Source organism: Hemibagrus wyckioides, linkage group LG25 (assembly GCF_019097595.1).
Source record: "Hemibagrus wyckioides isolate EC202008001 linkage group LG25, SWU_Hwy_1.0, whole genome shotgun sequence".
Taxonomy (NCBI): domain Eukaryota; kingdom Metazoa; phylum Chordata; class Actinopteri; order Siluriformes; family Bagridae; genus Hemibagrus; species Hemibagrus wyckioides.
The window spans coordinates 3,754,462-3,780,420 of NC_080734.1; the positions used below are offsets into that span (position 1 = coordinate 3,754,462).

The following is a 25,959-nucleotide window of genomic DNA, read 5'->3' on the forward strand; positions in this document are numbered from 1 at the left end:
CCCTGTTCCCAGTGTTCTCCCTGTTCTCCCTGTTCCCAGTGTTCTCTTTGTTCCCAGTGTTCTCCCTGTTCTCCCTGTTCCCAGTGTTCTCCCTGTTCTCCCTGTTCCCAGTGTTCTCTATGTTCCCAGTGTTCTCCCTGTTCTCCCTGTTCCCAGTGTTCTCCCTGTTCCCAGTGTTCTCTTTGTTCCCAGTGTTCTCCCTGTTCCCAGTGTTCTCTTTGTTCCCAGTGTTCTCCCTGTTCTCTTTGTTCCCAGTGTTCTCCCTGTTCCCAGTGTTCTCTTTGTTCCCAGTGTTCTCCCTGTTCTCAGTGTTCTCTTTGTTCCCAGTGTTCTCCCTGTTCCCAGTGTTCTCTTTGTTCCCAGTGTTGTCCCTGTTCTCCCTGTTCCCAGTGTTCTCTTTGTTCCCAGTGTTGTCCCTGTTCTCCCTGTTCCCAGTGTTCTCCCTGTTCCCAGTGTTCTCTTTGTTCCCAGTGTTGTCCCTGTTCCCAGTGTTCTCTTTGTTCCCAGTGTTGTCCCTGTTCTCCCTGTTCCCAGTGTTCTCTTTGTTCCCAGTGTTCTCCCTGTTCTCCCTGTTCCCAGTGTTCTCTTTGTTCCCAGTGTTCTCCCTGTTCCCAGTGTTCTCTTTGTTCCCAGTGTTGTCCCTGTTCTCCCTGTTCCCAGTGTTCTCTTTGTTCCCAGTGTTCTCCCTGTTCTCCCTGTTCCCAGTGTTCTCCCTGTTCCCAGTGTTCTCTTTGTTCCCAGTGTTCTCCCTGTTCTCTTTGTTCCCAGTGTTCTCCCTGTTCCCAGTGTTCTCTTTGTTCCCAGTGTTCTCCCTGTTCTCAGTGTTCTCTTTGTTCCCAGTGTTCTCCCTGTTCCCAGTGTTCTCTTTGTTCCCAGTGTTGTCCCTGTTCTCCCTGTTCCCAGTGTTCTCTTTGTTCCCAGTGTTGTCCCTGTTCTCCCTGTTCCCAGTGTTCTCCCTGTTCCCAGTGTTCTCTTTGTTCCCAGTGTTGTCCCTGTTCCCAGTGTTCTCTTTGTTCCCAGTGTTGTCCCTGTTCTCCCTGTTCCCAGTGTTCTCTTTGTTCCCAGTGTTCTCCCTGTTCTCCCTGTTCCCAGTGTTCTCTTTGTTCCCAGTGTTCTCCCTGTTCCCAGTGTTCTCTTTGTTCCCAGTGTTGTCCCTGTTCTCCCTGTTCCCAGTGTTCTCTTTGTTCCCAGTGTTCTCCCTGTTCTCCCTGTTCCCAGTGTTCTCCCTGTTCCCAGTGTTCTCTTTGTTCCCAGTGTTCTCCCTGTTCTCAGTGTTCTCTTTGTTCCCAGTGTTCTCCCTGTTCTCCCTGTTCCCAGTGTTCTCTTTGTTCCCAGTGTTCTCCCTGTTCTCCCTGTTCCCAGTGTTCTCTTTGTTCCCAGTGTTCTCCCTGTTCTCCCTGTTCCCAGTGTTCTCTTTGTTCCCAGTGTTCTCCCTGTTCTCCCTGTTCCCAGTGTTCCTACATGACACTAACACATGTGTAAGAGGTTCTGTGTGAACTGAACAGAATCAGTTCTGCTGTATCTATTGGTCAGGAAATCCATAATCTACACACACCACTGGCCTGTGAACGTCCCAAAACGCCCGCTCCTGACTGTCCAGGATCTTCCTCTCCGTCTTATCCTTCTTCCGGTCAATCCTGAAAAAAAAACAGAGAGAGAGGAACGTGTGAAAACACCACACACTCAGAGAGGAGGAGTGTGTTCTGATTACAGCTTCACATGACCTGATGTAGGAAAGGAAGAAAGGAAGAAAACAATACAAATACACCATCATCATCATTATAATCTTCACCACCACCATCATCATTATAATCTTCACCACCACCATCATCATCATCATCATCATTATAATCTTCACCACCACCACCACCATCATCATCATCATCATCATTATAATCTTCACCACCACCATCATCATTATAATCTTCACCACCACCACCACCATCATCATCATCATTATAATCTTCACCACCACCACCACCATCATCATCATCATTATAATCTTCACCACCACCACCACCATCATCATCATCATTATAATCTTCACCACCACCACCATCATCATCATCATTATAATCTTCACCACCACCACCACCACCACCATCATCATTATAATCTTCACCACCACCACCACCATCATCATCATCATTATAATCTTCACCACCACCACCACCATCATCATCATCATTATAAACTTCACCACCACCACCACCATCATCATCATCATTATAATCTTCACCACCACCACCATCATCATCATCATTGTAATCTTCACCACCACCACCACCATCATCATCATCATTATAATCTTCACCACCACCACCACCATCATCATCATCATTATAATCTTCACCACCACCACCACCATCATCATCATCATTATAATCTTCACCACCACCACCACCATCATCATCATTATAATCTTCACCACCACCACCACCATCATCATCATCATTATAATCTTCACCACCACCACCATCATCATCATCATCATTATAATCTTCACCACCACCACCACCACCATCATCATCATCATTATAATCTTCACCACCACCACCACCATCATCATCATCATTATAATCTTCACCACCACCACCACCATCATCATCATTATAATCTTCACCACCACCACCACCATCATCATCATCATTATAATCTTCACCACCACCACCATCATCATCATCATCATTATAATCTTCACCACCACCACCACCACCACCATCATCATTATAATCTTCACCACCACCATCATCATCATCATTATAATCTTCACCACCACCATCATCATCATCATTATAATCTTCACCACCACCACCATCATCATCATTATAATCTTCACCACCACCACCATCATCATTATAATCTTCACCACCACCACCATCATCATCATTATAATCTTCACCACCACCATCATCATCATCATTATAATCTTCACCACCACCACCACCATCATCATTATAATCTTCACCACCACCACCATCATCATCATTATAATCTTCACCACCACCACCATCATCATTATAATCTTCACCACCACCACCACCATCATCATTATAATCTTCACCACCACCATCATCATCATCATTATAATCTTCACCACCACCACCACCATCATCATCATCATTATAATCTTCACCACCACCACCACCACCATCATCATCATTATAATCTTCACCACCACCACCACCATCATCATCATCATTATAATCTTCACCACCACCACCATCATCATCATCATCATTATAATCTTCACCACCACCATCATCATCATCATTATAATCTTCACCACCACCACCATCATCATCATTATAATCTTCACCACCACCACCACCATCATCATTATAATCTTCACCACCACCATCATCATCATCATTATAATCTTCACCACCACCACCACCATCATCATCATCATTATAATCTTCACCACCACCACCACCATCATCATCATTATAATCTTCACCACCACCATCATCATCATCATTATAATCTTCACCACCATCACCACCATCATCATCATCATTATAATCTTCACCACCACCACCACCACCATCATCATCATCATTATAATCTTCACCACCACCACCATCATCATCATCATCATTATAATCTTCACCACCACCATCATCATCATCATTATAATCTTCACCACCACCACCATCATCATCATTATAATCTTCACCACCACCACCACCATCATCATTATAATCTTCACCACCACCATCATCATCATCATTATAATCTTCACCACCACCACCACCATCATCATCATCATTATAATCTTCACCACCACCATCATCATCATCATTATAATCTTCACCACCACCACCACCATCATCATTATAATCTTCACCACCACCATAATCATCATCATTATAATCTTCACCACCACCATCATCATTATAATCTTCACCACCACCATCATCATCATCATTATAATCTTCACCACCACCACCACCATCATCATCATCATTATAATCTTCACCACCACCACCATCATCATCATCATCATTATAATCTTCACCACCACCACCATCATCATCATCATTATAATCTTCACCACCACCACCACCATCATCATCATCATTATAATCTTCACCACCACCACCACCATCATCATCATCATTATAATCTTCACCACCACCACCACCATCATCATCATCATTATAATCTTCACCACCACCACCACCATCATCATCATCATTATAATCTTCACCACCACCACCACCATCATCATCATCATTATAATCTTCACCACCACCACCATCATCATCATCATTATAATCTTCACCACCACCACCATCATCATCATCATTATAATCTTCACCACCACCACCACCATCATCATCATCATTATAATCTTCACCACCACCACCATCATCATCATCATCATTATAATCTTCACCACCACCACCACCACCACCATCATCATTATAATCTTCACCACCACCATCATCATCATCATTATAATCTTCACCACCACCACCACCATCATCATCATCATTATAATCTTCACCACCACCATCATCATCATCATTATAATCTTCACCACCACCACCATCATCATCATTATAATCTTCACCACCACCACCACCATCATCATTATAATCTTCACCACCACCATCATCATCATCATTATAATCTTCACCACCACCACCACCACCACCATCATCATTATAATCTTCACCACCACCACCATCATCATCATTATAATCTTCACCACCACCATCATCATCATCATTATAATCTTCACCACCACCACCACCATCATCATTATAATCTTCACCACCACCATCATCATCATCATTATAATCTTCACCACCACCACCATCATCATTATAATCTTCACCACCACCACCACCATCATCATTATAATCTTCACCACCACCATCATCATCATCATTATAATCTTCACCACCACCACCACCATCATCATCATCATTATAATCTTCACCACCACCACCACCATCATCATCATTATAATCTTCACCACCACCACCACCATCATCATCATCATTATAATCTTCACCACCACCACCATCATCATCATCATCATTATAATCTTCACCACCACCATCATCATCATCATTATAATCTTCACCACCACCACCATCATCATCATTATAATCTTCACCACCACCACCACCATCATCATTATAATCTTCACCACCACCATCATCATCATCATTATAATCTTCACCACCACCACCACCATCATCATCATCATTATAATCTTCACCACCACCACCACCATCATCATCATTATAATCTTCACCACCACCATCATCATCATCATTATAATCTTCACCACCATCACCACCATCATCATCATCATTATAATCTTCACCACCACCACCACCATCATCATCATCATTATAATCTTCACCACCACCACCATCATCATCATCATCATTATAATCTTCACCACCACCATCATCATCATCATTATAATCTTCACCACCACCACCATCATCATCATTATAATCTTCACCACCACCACCACCATCATCATTATAATCTTCACCACCACCATCATCATCATCATTATAATCTTCACCACCACCACCACCATCATCATCATCATTATAATCTTCACCACCACCATCATCATCATCATTATAATCTTCACCACCACCACCATCATCATCATTATAATCTTCACCACCACCACCACCATCATTATAATCTTCACCACCACCATCATCATCATCATTATAATCTTCACCACCACCACCATCATCATCATCATTATAATCTTCACCACCACCACCACCACCACCATCATCATTATAATCTTCACCACCACCATCATCATCATCATTATAATCTTCACCACCACCACACATCATTATAATCTTCACCACCACCACCACCATCATCATCATCATTATAATCTTCACCACCACCACCACCATCATCATCATCATTATAATCTTCACCACCACCACCATCATCATTATAATCTTCACCACCACCACCATCATCATCATCATCATTATAATCTTCACCACCATCATCATCATCATCATTATAATCTTCACCACCACCACCACCACCACCATCATTATAATCTTCACCACCACCATCATCATCATCATTATAATCTTCACCACCACCATCATCATCATCATTATAATCTTCACCACCACCACCATCATCATCATTATAATCTTCACCACCACCACCACCATCATCATTATAATCTTCACCACCACCATCATCATCATCATTATAATCTTCACCACCACCACCACCATCATCATCATCATTATAATCTTCACCACCACCACCATCATCATCATCATCATTATAATCTTCACCACCACCACCACCATCATCATCATCATTATAATCTTCACCACCACCACCACCATCATCATCATCATTATAATCTTCACCACCACCACCATCATCATCATCATTATAATCTTCACCACCACCACCACCACCATCATCATCATCATTATAATCTTCACCACCACCACCACCATCATCATCATCATTATAATCTTCACCACCACCACCACCATCATCATCATCATTATAATCTTCACCACCACCACCATCATCATCATCATTATAATCTTCACCACCACCACCATCATCATCATCATTATAATCTTCACCACCACCACCACCATCATCATCATCATTATAATCTTCACCACCACCACCATCATCATCATCATCATTATAATCTTCACCACCACCACCACCACCACCATCATCATTATAATCTTCACCACCACCATCATCATCATCATTATAATCTTCACCACCACCACCATCATCATCATTATAATCTTCACCACCACCACCACCATCATCATCATCATTATAATCTTCACCACCACCATCATCATCATCATTATAATCTTCACCACCACCACCATCATCATCATTATAATCTTCACCACCACCACCACCATCATCATTATAATCTTCACCACCACCATCATCATCATCATTATAATCTTCACCACCACCACCATCATCATCATCATTATAATCTTCACCACCACCATCATCATCATCATTATAATCTTCACCACCACCACCACCACCATCATCATTATAATCTTCACCACCACCATCATCATCATCATTATAATCTTCACCACCACCACCACCATCATCATCATCATTATAATCTTCACCACCACCATCATCATCATCATTATAATCTTCACCACCACCATCATCATCATCATTATAATCTTCACCACCACCATCATCATCATCATTATAATCTTCACCACCACCATCATCATCATCATTATAATCTTCACCACCACCATCATCATCATCATTATAATCTTCACCACCACCATCATCATCATTATAATCTTCACCACCACCATCATCATCATCATTATAATCTTCACCACCACCACCATCATCATCATCATCATTATAATCTTCACCACCACCACCACCATCATCATCATCATTATAATCTTCACCACCACCACCACCATCATCATCATCATTATAATCTTCACCACCACCACCACCATCATCATCATCATTATAATCTTCACCACCACCACCACCACCATCATCATCATCATTATAATCTTCACCACCACCACCACCATCATCATCATTATAATCTTCACCACCACCACCACCATCATCATCATCATTATAATCTTCACCACCACCACCACCATCATCATCATCATTATAATCTTCACCACCACCACCATCATCATCATCATCATTATAATCTTCACCACCACCACCATCATCATCATCATCATTATAATCTTCACCACCACCACCATCATCATCATCATCATTATAATCTTCACCACCACCACCACCACCATCATCATCATCATTATAAACTTCACCACCACCACCACCATCATCATCATCATTATAATCTTCACCACCACCACCATCATCATCATTATAATCTTCACCACCACCACCACCATCATCATCATCATTATAATCTTCACCACCACCACCACCATCATCATCATCATTATAATCTTCACCACCACCACCATCATCATCATCATCATTATAATCTTCACCACCACCACCATCATCATCATCATCATTATAATCTTCACCACCACCACCACCACCATCATCATCATCATTATAATCTTCACCACCACCACCACCATCATCATCATCATTATAATCTTCACCACCACCACCATCATCATCATTATAATCTTCACCACCACCACCATCATCATCATCATCATTATAATCTTCACCACCACCACCACCACCACCATCATCATTATAATCTTCACCACCACCATCATCATCATCATCATCATTATAATCTTCACCACCACCATCATCATCATCATTATAATCTTCACCACCACCATCATCATCATCATTATAATCTTCACCACCACCACCATCATCATTATAATCTTCACCACCACCACCACCATCATCATTATAATCTTCACCACCACCACCATCATCATCATTATAATCTTCACCACCACCACCATCATCATCATCATCATTATAATCTTCACCACCACCACCATCATCATCATCATCATCATTATAATCTTCACCACCACCACCACCACCACCATCATCATTATAATCTTCACCACCACCACCACCATCATCATCATCATTATAATCTTCACCACCACCATCATCATCATCATTATAATCTTCACCACCACCACCATCATCATCATTATAATCTTCACCACCACCACCACCATCATCATTATAATCTTCACCACCACCATCATCATCATCATTATAATCTTCACCACCACCACCATCATCATCATCATTATAATCTTCACCACCACCATCATCATCATCATTATAATCTTCACCACCACCACCATCATCATCATCATTATAATCTTTGCCACCACCACCATCATCATCATCATCATCATTATAATCTTCACCACCACCATCATCATTATAATCTTCACCACCACCACCATCATCATCATTATAATCTTCACCACCACCATCATCATTATAATCTTCACCACCACCACCATCATCATCATTATAATCTTCACCACCACCATCATCATTATAATCTTCACCACCACCATCATCATCATCATTATAATCTTCACCACCACCATCATCATTATAATCTTCACCACCACCACTATCATCATCATCATTATAATCTTTGCCACCACCACTATCATCATCATCATTATAATCTTTGCCACCACCACCACCACCACCATCATCATCATCATTATAATCTTCACCACCACCATCATCATCATCATTATAATCTTCACCACTACCACCATCATCATCATCATTATAATCTTTGCCACCACCACCATCATCATCATCATCATCATTATAATCTTCACCACCACCATCATCATCATCATTATAATCTTCACCACCACCATCATCATTATAATCTTCACCACCACCACCATCATCATTATAATCTTCACCACCACCATCATCATTATAATCTTCACCACCACCATCATCATTATAATCTTCACCACCACCACCATCATCATTATAATCTTCACCACCACCATCATCATCATCATTATAATCTTCACCACCACCATCATCATCATCATTATAATCTTTGCCACCACCACCACCATCATCATCATCATCATTATAATCTTCACCACCACCATCATCATTATAATCTTCACCACCACCACTATCATCATCATCATTATAATCTTCACCACCACCATCATCATCATCATCATTATAATCTTCACCACCACCACCACCATCATCATTATAATCTTCACCACCACCACCATCATCATCATCATTATAATCTTCACCACCACCACCACCATCATCATCATTATAATCTTCACCACCACCACCATCATCATCATTATAATCTTCACCACCACCATCATCATTATAATCTTCACCACCACCATCATCATTATAATCTTCACCACCACCACCATCATCATCATTATAATCTTCATCACCACCATCATCATTATAATCTTCACCACCACCATCATCATTATAATCTTCACCACCACCATCATCATTATAATCTTCACCACCACCACCATCATCATCATTATAATCTTCACCACCACCATCATCATTATAATCTTCACCACCACCACCATCATCATCATTATAATCTTCATCACCACCATCATCATTATAATCTTCACCACCACCACCATCATCATCATCATCATTATAATCTTCACCACCACCACCACCACCATCATCATCATCATTATAATCTTCACCACCACCACCACCATCATCATCATCATTATAATCTTCACCACCACCACCATCATCATCATTATAATCTTCACCACCACCATCATCATTATAATCTTCACCACCACCATCATCATTATAATCTTCACCACCACCACCACCATCATCATTATAATCTTCACCACCACCACCATCATCATCATTATAATCTTCACCACCACCATCATCATCATCATTATAATCTTCACCACCACCATCATCATCATCATTATAATCTTCACCACCACCATCATCATCATCATTATAATCTTCACCACCACCACCATCATCATCATTATAATCTTCACCACCACCATCATCATTATAATCTTCACCACCACCATCATCATTATAATCTTCACCACCACCATCATCATCATTATAATCTTCACCACCACCACCACCACCACCATCATCATCATTATAATCTTCACCACCACCACCACCACCACCATCATCATCATTATAATCTTCACCACCACCATCATCATCATCATTATAATCTTCACCACCACCACCATCATCATCATTATAATCTTCACCACCACCACCACCACCATCATCATTATAATCTTCACCACCACCATCATCATCATCATTATAATCTTCACCACCACCACCATCATCATCATTATAATCTTCACCACCACCATCATCATTATAATCTTCACCACCACCACCATCATCATTATAATCTTCACCACCACCACCATCATCATCATTATAATCTTCACCACCACCATCATCATCATCATTATAATCTTCACCACCACCATCATCATCATCATTATAATCTTCACCACCACCATCATCATTATAATCTTCACCACCACCATCATCATCATTATAATCTTCACCACCACCATCATCATTATAATCTTCACCACCACCACCATCATCATCATTATAATCTTCACCACCACCATCATCATCATCATTATAATCTTCACCACCACCATCATCATCATCATTATAATCTTCACCACCACCACCATCATCATCATTATAATCTTCACCACCACCATCATCATCATCATTATAATCTTCACCACCACCACCATCATCATCATCATTATAATCTTCACCACCACCACCATCATCATCATCATCATTATAATCTTCACCACCATCATCATCATTATAATCATCACCACCACCACCACCATCATCATCATTATGATCTTCACCACCACCACCATCATCACTATCCTCCTCCTCCACCATTATCACCATCCTCCTTCTCATTCACCCCCTCATCTTCACCACCACCATCCCCATCATCTTCATCATCATAATCTTCACCACCACCACCATCATCATCATCACTATCCTCCTCCACCTCCTCCACCATTATCACCATCCTCCTTCTCATTCACCCCTTCATCATCTTCACCACCACCACCACCACCAATATCATCATCATCATCATCATCATCATCATCATCACTATCCTCCTCCTCCTCCATTATCACCATCGTCCTCCTCATTCACCCCTCATCATCTTCACTACCACCACCATCATTAATCATCATCATCATAATCTTCACCACCACCATCATCATTATAATCTTCACCACCACCACCATCATCATCATCATTATAATCTTCACCACCACCATCATCATCATCATTATAATCTTCACCACCACCATCATCATCATCATCATTATAATCTTCACCACCACCATCATCATCATTATAATCTTCACCACCACCATCATCATCATCATTATAATCTTCACCACCACCATCATCATCATTATAATCTTCACCACCACCATCATCATCATCATTATAATCTTCACCACCACCATCATCATCATCATCATCATTATAATCTTCACCACCACCATCATCATCATCATCATCATTATAATCTTCACCACCACCACCACCATCATCATCATCATTATAATCTTCACCACCACCATCATCATTATAATCTTCACCACCACCACCATCATCATCATCATCATTATAATCTTCACCACCACCACCACCATCATCATCATCATTATAATCTTCACCACCACCACCACCATCATCATTATAATCTTCACCACCACCATCATCATCATCATTATAATCTTCACCACCACCACCACCATCATCATCATCATTATAATCTTCACCACCACCACCACCATCATCATCATCATTATAATCTTCACCACCACCACCACCATCATCATCATCATTATAATCTTCACCACCACCACCACCATCATCATTATAATCTTCACCACCACCACCATCATCATCATCATTATAATCTTCACCACCACCACCACCATCATCATTATAATCTTCACCACCACCACCACCATCATCATCATCATTATAATCTTCACCACCACCACCATCATCATCATCATTATAATCTTCACCACCACCACCACCATCATCATTATAATCTTCACCACCACCACCACCATCATCATCATCATCATCATTATAATCTTCACCACCACCACCACCATCATCATCATCATTATAATCTTCACCACCACCACCATCATCATTATAATCTTCACCACCACCACCACCATCATCATCATCATCATCATTATAATCTTCACCACCACCACCACCATCATCATCATCATTATAATCTTCACCACCACCACCATCATCATCATTATAATCTTCACCACCACCATCATCATCATCATTATAATCTTCACCACCACCATCATCATCATCATCATCATTATAATCTTCACCACCACCACCACCATCATCATCATCATTATAATCTTCACCACCACCATCATCATTATAATCTTCACCACCACCACCATCATCATCATCATCATTATAATCTTCACCACCACCACCACCATCATCATCATCATTATAATCTTCACCACCACCACCACCACCATCATTATAATCTTCACCACCACCACCACCATCATCATCATCATTATAATCTTCACCACCACCACCACCATCATCATCATCATTATAATCTTCACCACCACCACCACCATCATTATAATCTTCACCACCACCACCACCATCATCATCATCATTATAATCTTCACCACCACCACCACCATCATCATCATCATCATTATAATCTTCACCACCACCACCACCATCATCATCATCATTATAATCTTCACCACCACCACCACCATCATCATCATCATTATAATCTTCACCACCACCACCACCATCATCATTATAATCTTCACCACCACCACCACCATCATCATCATCATTATAATCTTCACCACCACCACCACCATCATCATCATCATTATAATCTTCACCACCACCACCATCATCATCATTATAATCTTCACCACCACCACCACCACCATCATCATCATCATCATCATTATAATCTTCACCACCACCACCACCATCATCATCATCATCATTATAATCTTCACCACCACCACCATCATCATCATTATAATCTTCACCACCACCATCATCATCATCATTATAATCTTCACCACCACCATCATCATCATCATCATCATTATAATCTTCACCACCACCACCACCATCATCATCATCATTATAATCTTCACCACCACCATCATCATTATAATCTTCACCACCACCACCATCATCATCATCATCATTATAATCTTCACCACCACCACCACCATCATCATCATCATTATAATCTTCACCACCACCACCACCATCATCATTATAATCTTCACCACCACCATCATCATCATCATTATAATCTTCACCACCACCACCACCATCATCATCATCATTATAATCTTCACCACCACCACCACCATCATTATAATCTTCACCACCACCACCACCATCATCATCATCATTATAATCTTCACCACCACCATCATCATCATCATTATAATCTTCACCACCACCACCACCATCATCATCATCATTATAATCTTCACCACCACCACCACCATCATCATCATCATTATAATCTTCACCACCACCACCACCATCATCATCATCATTATAATCTTCACCACCACCACCACCATCATCATTATAATCTTCACCACCACCACCACCATCATCATCATCATTATAATCTTCACCACCACCATCATCATTATAATCTTCACCACCACCACCATCATCATCATCATCATTATAATCTTCATCACCACCACCACCACCATCATCATTATGATCTTCACCACCACCACCATCATCACTATCCTCCTCCTCCACCATTATCACCATCATTCATAATCTTCACCACCACCACCACCATCATCATCATCATTATAATCTTCACCACCACCACCACCATCATCATCACTATCCTCCTCCACCACCACCACCATCATCACCATCCTCCTTCTCATTATAATCTTCACCACCACCACCACCACCAATATCATCATCATTATAATCTTCACCACCACCACCATCATCATCATCATTATAATCTTCACCACCACCATCATCATCATCATTATAATCTTCACCACCACCACCATCATCATCATTATAATCTTTGCCACCACCACCACCATCATCATTATAATCTTCACCACCACCACCATCATCATCATTATAATCTTCACCACCACCACCACCATCATCATCATCATTATAATCTTCACCACCACCATCATCATCATCATTATAATCTTCACCACCACCACCATCATCATTATAATCTTCACCACCACCACCATCATCATCATCATCATCATTATAATCTTCACCACCACCACCACCATCATCATCATTATAATCTTCACCACCACCACCACCATCATCATCATCATTATAATCTTCACCACCACCACCATCATCATCATCATCATCTTCACCACCACCATCACCATCACTATCCTCCTCCTCCGCCTCCTACTCCTCCACCATTATCACCATCCTCCTTCTCATTCATCCCCTCATCATCTTCACCACCACCATCATCATCATTATAATCTTCATCACCACCACCACCACCATCATCATTATGATCTTCACCACCACCACCATCATCACTATCCTCCTCCTCCACCATTATCACCATCCTCCTTCTCATTCACCCCCTCATCTTCACCACCACCATCCCCATCATCTTCATCATCATAATCTTCACCACCACCACCATCATCATCATCACTATCCTCCTCCACCTCCTCCACCATTATCACCATCCTCCTTCTCATTCACCCCTTCATCATCTTCACCACCACCACCAATATCATCATCATCATCATCATCACTATCCTCCTCCTCCTCCATTATCACCATCGTCCTCCTCATTCACCCCTCATCATCTTCACTACCACCACCATCATTAATCATCATCATCATAATCTTCACCACCACCATCATCATCATGATCAAAATCATCATCATCATCACTATCCTCCTTCTCCTCCCCATCCTTCTTTCTGACCATCATCACCATCCTCCTCCTTATTCCCCTCATCATCATCTTTCCCATCATCAATTATCATCTTCATCACCATCACTATTATGATCATCATCATTACCCTCCTCCTCATTGTCCTCATAAGCATCATAAGTCTTCATCCTCCAGCTCATTACCATCATCATCATCATCATCATCACTATCATCAACCTCATTACCATCCTTCTCATCCTCATCATCACCATGATCATAATAAACATTAGGATCATCATCATCATCATCATCAACATCATTGTGAGTGTGTGAGATCATTTCTATCCTTGACCCTTCACTCTTATGTAACTGACATTTCTAACACACACACACACACACACACACACACAGTGTCCTGAATCGGCTCTACCCAGTTTTTTTTCTTCAGGTGTGTTTTTAATGACAAAAGAACTGAAACTTTTGATCAGGTTTCTACAAACAGACAGACAGACAGACAGACAGACACACACACACACACACACACACACACACACACTAGATCAGCTTGTTTACGCACTAAATATATACTCTGTGTGTGTGTGTGTGTGTGTGAGACAGCTCAGGTTTGAAAGGGAAAGTCAACACCTATGAGTTAATAAGGTTCACACGGTTGCCCTGACGACAGCACTTACTTAACCTGAGCCTCGGCCTGCATGAAGATGAACTCCCACTTCCTGGAGAACGCTCGCTGCAACCTCGCCAGGTTCTCCTGAGGAACAGTGAGAGAAAAGGACAGGACGGAAAAAGAGACATTAGGAAAGAGAAGGAAATAGAAAAAAGAAGTAAAGAAATAAGGATGAAATGAGAAAATAAAATGAAGATGTGAGAAGAAAACAAACCAACAAAGTAAAAAAAAAAACAGAAAAAGGAAGGAAGACAAAAAAGTAGCAAAGAAACAAAAAAAGAAAAATGAAGAAAGAAAAGAGAGAAAGAAAGAAAGAAAGAAAGCCATGATGGATGGAAGAAAAAAATAAATGAGAAAAGAAAAAAAGAACAAAAATGAAGAAATGAGCAAAAAATGAATTTATACAAAGTTGAATAAAAAAGTAAAGGATCCAAAAGAAAGAAAGAAAGAAAGAAAGAAAGAAAGAAAGAAAGAAAGAAAGAAAGAAAGAAAGAAAGAAAGAAAGAAAGTATATAAAAGATGTAATGATGTTAGACGTGTAAAGTGAGGTGATTGGTGGAGATAGATGACTGTGTGCTGTATTCAGTGTGATTAGTGCGAATCTCTCAGTGATGAGTCGTGCTGCTATGAGGCTCGTCCTCACCACACTATCCATCACTCACTCAGCACTGTCTCTGTCTCAGCCACTGCAGTAACACCTCCCAGTGTTCCCTCCCTCCACTCTGTGGGAGAGAGAGAGAGAGAGAGAGAGAGAGGAGAGTGTGTGTCGTTTGTGTGTGATGCTCACCGCTTCATAGTCTGCTAGCTCCAGCCGAGTCTTGTTCTGCATTGTTCTCTTACACAGATAAATGGCTGCAGGAGACGATAAAGAAGCAGAGAGAGAGAGAGAGAGAGAGAGAGAGAGAGAGAAGCATGAATCTTACATTCACCCCTGAGTAACTCCCACTTCACCATCCTTTTAGACATATAACACACACACACACACACCTGAATGTGCGTGTGCCCACACACAGAGCCACTAGCTGCATTTGGTATATGACTGAAAAATAGGAAGGAACGGAGGAAAAGAAAGAAAGAAAGAAAGAAAGAAAGAAAGAAAGAAAGAAAGAAAGAAAGAAAGAAATAAAGAAAGAAAGAAAGAAAGAAAATAAATAAATAAATAAATATATAGTTATATCTCTAAGCCCTATTAACAGTATTATCAGGTATTATATTAAAACTACACTGAACGAGGGATTCTGTAAATGTTCTCCTTTACGAGTGAGAGCTGTCAGAATGCTGAGGGTTATGGCATTGAGCAGAGTGATGAGTGAGCCAAGTCATGGGAGTGATCAAAGCGATCAGAATGATCAGAGGGATCGGAGTGTTGAGAGAGGTGAGAAAAAGTTAAGAGAGTGGTGATAGTGATATGAGAGGTGAGAGTGATGTGAGTGATCAGTGATGAGTGATGTGAGAGTTGAGAATCATAAATGATGAGAGAGATACGTCATGAGAGAGGTGAGAGTGATGAGTGATGAAAGAGGTGAGAGTGATGAGTAATGAGAGTGATTAGAGAGGTGAGAGTAATGAGTGATGAGTGATGAGAATGATAAGTGATGAGAGTGATGCATTATCAGAAGGATAAGTGATGAGAGTGATGAGTGATGAGAGTGATTAGTGATGAGAGTGATGAGAATGATGGGTGATGAGAATGATGAGTGATGAGAGTGATGAGTGATCAGAGGGATGAGTGGTCAGAGGGATGAGTGATCAGAGGGATGAGTGATGAGAGTGATAAGTGATGAGAAGTATGAGTCATTAGAGTGATAAGTGATTAAAGTGATCAGAGGGATGAGTGATGAGAGTGATGAGTGATGAGAGTGATAAGTGATCAGAAGGATGAATCATCAGAGTGATAAGTGATTAGAGTGATGTGTAATCAGAGGGATGAGTGAGGAGTCATCAGAGTTATAAGTGATGAGAGTGATGAGAGAGATGAGTGATGAGAGTGATGAGTGATCAAAGGGAGAAATGATGAGTCATCAGAGTTATAAGTGATGAGAGTGATAAGTGATGAGAATGATGAGTGATCAGAGGGATGAGTGATCGGGGGGAGTGATGAGAGGGATGAGTGATCGGGGGGAGTGATGAGAGTGATGAGTGATCGGGGGGAGTGATGAGAGTGATGAGTGATAAGAGTGATGAGTGTAATGAGTGATGAGAGTGATGAGTGAACAGAGGGATGAGTGATCAGAGTGATAAGTGATCAGAGTGATGAGTGATCAGAGGGATGAGTGATGAGAGTGATGTGTGATCAGAGGGATGAGTGGTCAGAGGGATGAGTGATCAGAGGGAGGAGTGATGAGAGTGATGAGTGAACAGAGGGATGAGTCATCAGAGTGATAAGTGATGAGAGTGATGTGTGAACAGAGGGATAAGTGAACAGAGGGATGAGTCATCAGAGTGATGAGAGTGATCAGAGGGATGAGTGATCAGAGTAATGAATAGTAATCCACTGTTAGGGAAAGGATGCTGGTGAATGAGGTATCACACACTCCATGCTGTAATCTAGCAGGTTCTCTCGCTCACCGTAATCTGTGTTTTCCGGCTCCCAGCAATTCGACTGCCAAAAGTACGGTGCCTAAGAAAGAGAGAGCAGGAGAGGAGGAGTAAAAAAAAGAAAGAGAGAAATGCTGATTAGTTCACTCTTTAAATAGATACACAGATTCATCCTCACGCTTGGAGTGACAGCAGCACTGTGGGGGGAGGGGGCAGAGAGAGAGACAGAGAGAGAGAGAGACAGAGAGAGAGAGAGACAGAGAGAGAGAGACAGAGAGAGAGAGACAGAGAGCGAGAGAGACAGAGACAGAGAGAGAAAGAGACAGAGAGAGAGACAGAGAGCGAGAGAGAGACAGAGAGAGAGAGAGACAGAGAGAGAGAGCGACAGAGAGAGTAAAAGAGAGCAAGAGCGAGAGAGAGAGAGAGAGAGAGAGGAAGTGATTCTCTTTTGTCTTTCATTTACTGCTTTATTAAACACTGAACTTAATGACTACACACACACACACACACACACACACTATAACAACACCATATACTACATGCACTTACCATACACACAGTCACAAAACACACACTCGCATTACACACACTCTCCATACACACACAGTACACACTTGTTCACACACTCGCCTGTATACACACTCTCCACATAGACACATACATATATTTATATAAACACGATTTATACACACGCCATACAGACGTGTCATCGTACACACACTTGGCTTACACGTTATACCCACTCTTTGTTCATACTCTTATCATACACGTCATACACACTCATCATACACACACTCTCCATACACGTCATACACACTCATCATACTCACACTCTCCATACACATCATACACACTCATCATACTCACACTCTCCATACATGTCATACACACTCATCATACACACATGCTCCATACATGTCATACACACTCATCATACACACACTCTCCATACACATCATACACACTCATCATACTCACACTCTCCATACATGTCATACACACTCATCATACACACACTCTCCATACACGTCATACACACTCATCATACTCACACTCTCCATACATGTCATACACACTCATCATACACACATGCTCCATACATGTCATACACACTCATCATACACACACTCTCCATACACATCATACACACTCATCATACTCACACTCTCCATACATGTCATACACACTCATCATACACACACTCTCCATACATGTCATACACACTCATCATACTCACACTCTCCATACATGTCATACACACTCATCATACTCACACTCTCCATACATGTCATACACACTCATCATACACACACTCTCCATACACGTCATACACACTCATCATACTCACACTCTCCATACATGTCATACACACTCATCATACTCACACTCTCCATACATGTCATACACACTCATCATACACACATGCTCCATACACGTCATACACACTCATCATACACACACTCTCCATACATGTCATACACACTCATCATACACACACTCTCCATACATGTCATACACACTCATCATACTCACACTCTCCATACATGTCATACACACTCATCATACTCACACTCTCCATACATGTCATACACACTCATCATACACACACTCTCCATACATGTCATACACACTCATCATACTCACACTCTCCATACGTCATACACACTCATCATACACACATGCTCCATACACGTCATACACACTCATCATACACACACTCTCCATACATGTCATACACACTCATCATACTCACACTCTCCATACACGTCATACACACTCATCATACACACACTCTCCATACATGTCATACACACTCATCATACACACACTCTCCATACATGTCATACACACTCATCATACACACACTCTCCATACACGTCATACACACTCATCATACACACACTCTCCATACATGTCATACACACTCATCATACTCACACTCTCCATACACGTCATACACACTCATCATACACACACTCTCCATACACGTCATACACACTCATCATACTCACACTCTCCATACACGTCATACACACTCATCATACACACACTCTCCATACACGTCATACACACTCATCATACTCACACTCTCCATACACGTCATACACACTCATCATACACACACTCTCCATACATGTCATACACACTCATCATACACACACTCTCCATACATGTCATACACACTCATCATACACACACTCTCCATACGTCATACACACTCATCATACACACACTCTCCATACATGTCATACACACTCATCATACTCACACTCTCCATACATGTCATACACACTCATCATACTCACACTCTCCATACATGTCATATACACTCATCATACACACACTCTCCATACATGTCATACACACTCATCATACTCACACTCTCCATACATGTCATACACACTCATCATACACACACTCTCCATACGTCATACACACTCATCATACACACACTCTCCATACATGTCATACACACTCATCATACACACATGCTCCATACATGTCATACACACTCATCATACTCACACTCTCCATACACATCATACACACTCATCATACACACACTCTCCATACATGTCATACACACTCATCATACACACACTCTCCATACATGTCATACACACTCATCATACACACACTCTCCATACATGTCATACACACTCATCATACACACATGCTCCATACATGTCATACACACTCATCATACACACACTCTCCATACATGTCATACACACTCATCATACACACACTCTCCATACATGTCATACACACTCATCATACTCACACTCTCCATACGTCATACACACTCATCATACACACATGCTCCATACACGTCATACACACTCATCATACACACATGCTCCATACATGTCATACACACTCATCATACACACACTCTCCATACACGTCATACACACTCATCATACAAACACTCTCCATACATGTCATACACACTCATCATACTCACACTCTCCATACATGTCATATACACTCATCATACACACACTCTCCATACATGTCATACACACTCATCATACTCACACTCTCCATACATGTCATATACACTCATCATACACACACTCTCCATACATGTCATACACACTCATCATACTCACACTCTCCATACGTCATACACACTCATCATACACACACTCTCCATACATGTCATACACACTCATCATACACACATGCTCCATACATGTCATACACACTCATCATACTCACACTCTCCATACACATCATACACACTCATCATACACACACTCTCCATACATGTCATACACACTCATCATACACACACTCTCCATACATGTCATACACACTCATCATACACACATGCTCCATACATGTCATACACACTCACCATACTCACACTCTCCATACATGTCATACACACTCATCATACACACATGCTCCATACATGTCATACACACTCACCATACTCACACTCTCCATACATGTCATACACACTCATCATACTCACACTCTCCATACACATCATACACACTCATCATACACACACTCTCCATACATGTCATACACACTCATCATACTCACACTCTCCATACACATCATACACACTCATCATACACACACTCTCCATACATGTCATACACACTCATCATACACACACTCTCCATACATGTCATACACACTCATCATACTCACACTCTCCATACACATCATACACACTCATCATACACACACTCTCCATACATGTCATACACACTCATCATACACACACTCTCCATACATGTCATACACACTCATCATACACACATGCTCCATACATGTCATACACACTCACCATACTCACACTCTCCATACATGTCATACACACTCATCATACACACATGCTCCATACATGTCATACACACTCACCATACTCACACTCTCCATACATGTCATACACACTCATCATACACACATGCTCCATACATGTCATACACACTCACCATACTCACACTCTCCATACATGTCATACACACTCATCATACTCACACTCTCCATACACATCATACACACTCATCATACACACACTCTCCATACATGTCATACACACTCATCATACACACACTCTCCATACATGTCATACACACTCATCATACACACATGCTCCATACACGTCATACACACTCATCATACACACACTCTCCATACATGTCATACACACTCATCATACTCACACTCTCCATACATGTCATACACACTCATCATACACACACTCTCCATACATGTCATACACACTCATCATACACACATGCTCCATACATGTCATACACACTCATCATACACACACTCTCCATACATGTCATACACACTCATCATACACACACTCTCCATACATGTCATACACACTCATCATACACACATGCTCCATACATGTCATACACACTCATCATACACACACTCTCCATACATGTCATACACACTCATCATACACACACTCTCCATACATGTCATACACACTCATCATACACACACTCTCCATACACGTCATACACACTCATCATACACACATGCTCCATACATGTCATACACACTCATCATACTCACACTCTCCATACATGTCATACACACTCATCATACACACACTCTCCATACATGTCATACACACTCATCATACACACATGCTCCATACATGTCATACACACTCATCATACACACACTCTCCATACATGTCATACACACTCATCATACACACACTCTCCATACATGTCATACACACTCATCATACACACACTCTCCATACACGTCATACACACTCATCATACACACATGCTCCATACATGTCATACACACTCATCATACACACACTCTCCATACATGTCATACACACTCATCATACACACACTCTCCATACACGTCATACACACTCATCATACACACATGCTCCATACATGTCATACACACTCATCATACACACACTCTCCATACACGTCATACACACTCATCATACACACATGCTCCATACATGTCATACACACTCATCATACACACACTCTCCATACATGTCATACACACTCATCATACACACACTCTCCATACACGTCATACACACTCATCATACACACATGCTCCATACGTCATACACACTCATCATACTCACACTCTCCATACATGTCATACACACTCATCATACACACACTCTCCATACATGTCATACACACTCATCATACACACATGCTCCATACATGTCATACACACTCATCATACACACACTCTCCATACATGTCATACACACTCATCATACACACACTCTCCATACATGTCATACACACTCATCATACACACACTCTCCATACATGTCATACACACTCATCATACACACATGCTCCATACATGTCATACACACTCATCATACACACACTCTCCATACATGTCATACACACTCATCATACACACACTCTCCATACACGTCATACACACTCATCATACACACATGCTCCATACATGTCATACACACTCATCATACACACATGCTCCATACATGTCATACACACTCATCATACACACACTCTCCATACACATCATACACACTCATCATACAAACACTCTCCATACATGTCATACACACTCATCATACTCACACTCTCCATACATGTCATATACACTCATCATACACACACTCTCCATACATGTCATACACACTCATCATACTCACACTCTCCATACATGTCATATACACTCATCATACACACACTCTCCATACATGTCATACACACTCATCATACACACATGCTCCATACATGTCATACACACTCATCATACACACACTCTCCATACATGTCATACACACTCATCATACACACACTCTCCATACATGTCATACACACTCATCATACACACACTCTCCATACACGTCATACACACTCATCATACACACATGCTCCATACATGTCATACACACTCATCATACTCACACTCTCCATACATGTCATACACACTCATCATACACACACTCTCCATACATGTCATACACACTCATCATACACACATGCTCCATACATGTCATACACACTCATCATACACACACTCTCCATACATGTCATACACACTCATCATACACACACTCTCCATACATGTCATACACACTCATCATACACACACTCTCCATACACGTCATACACACTCATCATACACACATGCTCCATACATGTCATACACACTCATCATACACACACTCTCCATACATGTCATACACACTCATCATACACACACTCTCCATACACGTCATACACACTCATCATACACACATGCTCCATACATGTCATACACACTCATCATACACATACTCTCCATACATGTCATACACACTCATCATACACACACTCTCCATACACGTCATACACACTCATCATACTCACACTCTCCATACATGTCATACACACTCATCATACACACACTCTCCATACATGTCATACACACTCATCATACACACACTCTCCATACACGTCATACACACTCATCATACACACATGCTCCATACATGTCATACACACTCATCATACTCACACTCTCCATACATGTCATACACACTCATCATACACACACTCTCCATACATGTCATACACACTCATCATACACACATGCTCCATACATGTCATACACACTCATCATACACACACTCTCCATACATGTCATACACACTCATCATACACACACTCTCCATACATGTCATACACACTCATCATACACACACTCTCCATACATGTCATACACACTCATCATACACACATGCTCCATACATGTCATACACACTCATCATACACACACTCTCCATACACGTCATACACACTCATCATACACACATGCTCCATACATGTCATACACACTCATCATACACACATGCTCCATACATGTCATACACACTCATCATACACACACTCTCCATACACATCATACACACTCATCATACACACATGCTCCATACATGTCATACACACTCATCATACACACACTCTCCATACACATCATACACACTCATCATACACACATGCTCCATACACGTCATACACACTCATCATACACACATGCTCCATACACGTCATACACACTCATCATACACACATGCTCCATACATGTCATACACACTCATCATACACACACTCTCCATACATGTCATACACACTCATCATACACACACTCTCCATACACGTCATAC

The 25,959-nt window shown here is 41.2% G+C and overlaps 1 protein-coding gene across 1 annotated transcript in view; it reads right to left on the bottom strand.

Moving 5' to 3' along the window:
• The window catches only part of rgs6 (regulator of G protein signaling 6), a 153,475-nt gene that overhangs the window by 32,079 nt on the left and 95,437 nt on the right, over window positions 1-25,959 (bottom strand). The window contains exons 6-9 of the mRNA XM_058379627.1: window positions 18,825-18,876; window positions 17,044-17,108; window positions 16,264-16,340; window positions 1,556-1,637 (exon numbers count right to left, since the gene is read on the bottom strand). Of these exons, the coding sequence (XP_058235610.1) occupies window positions 1,556-1,637; window positions 16,264-16,340; window positions 17,044-17,108; window positions 18,825-18,876 (276 nt within the window). The remainder of the gene's footprint in view (window positions 1-1,555; window positions 1,638-16,263; window positions 16,341-17,043; window positions 17,109-18,824; window positions 18,877-25,959) is intronic.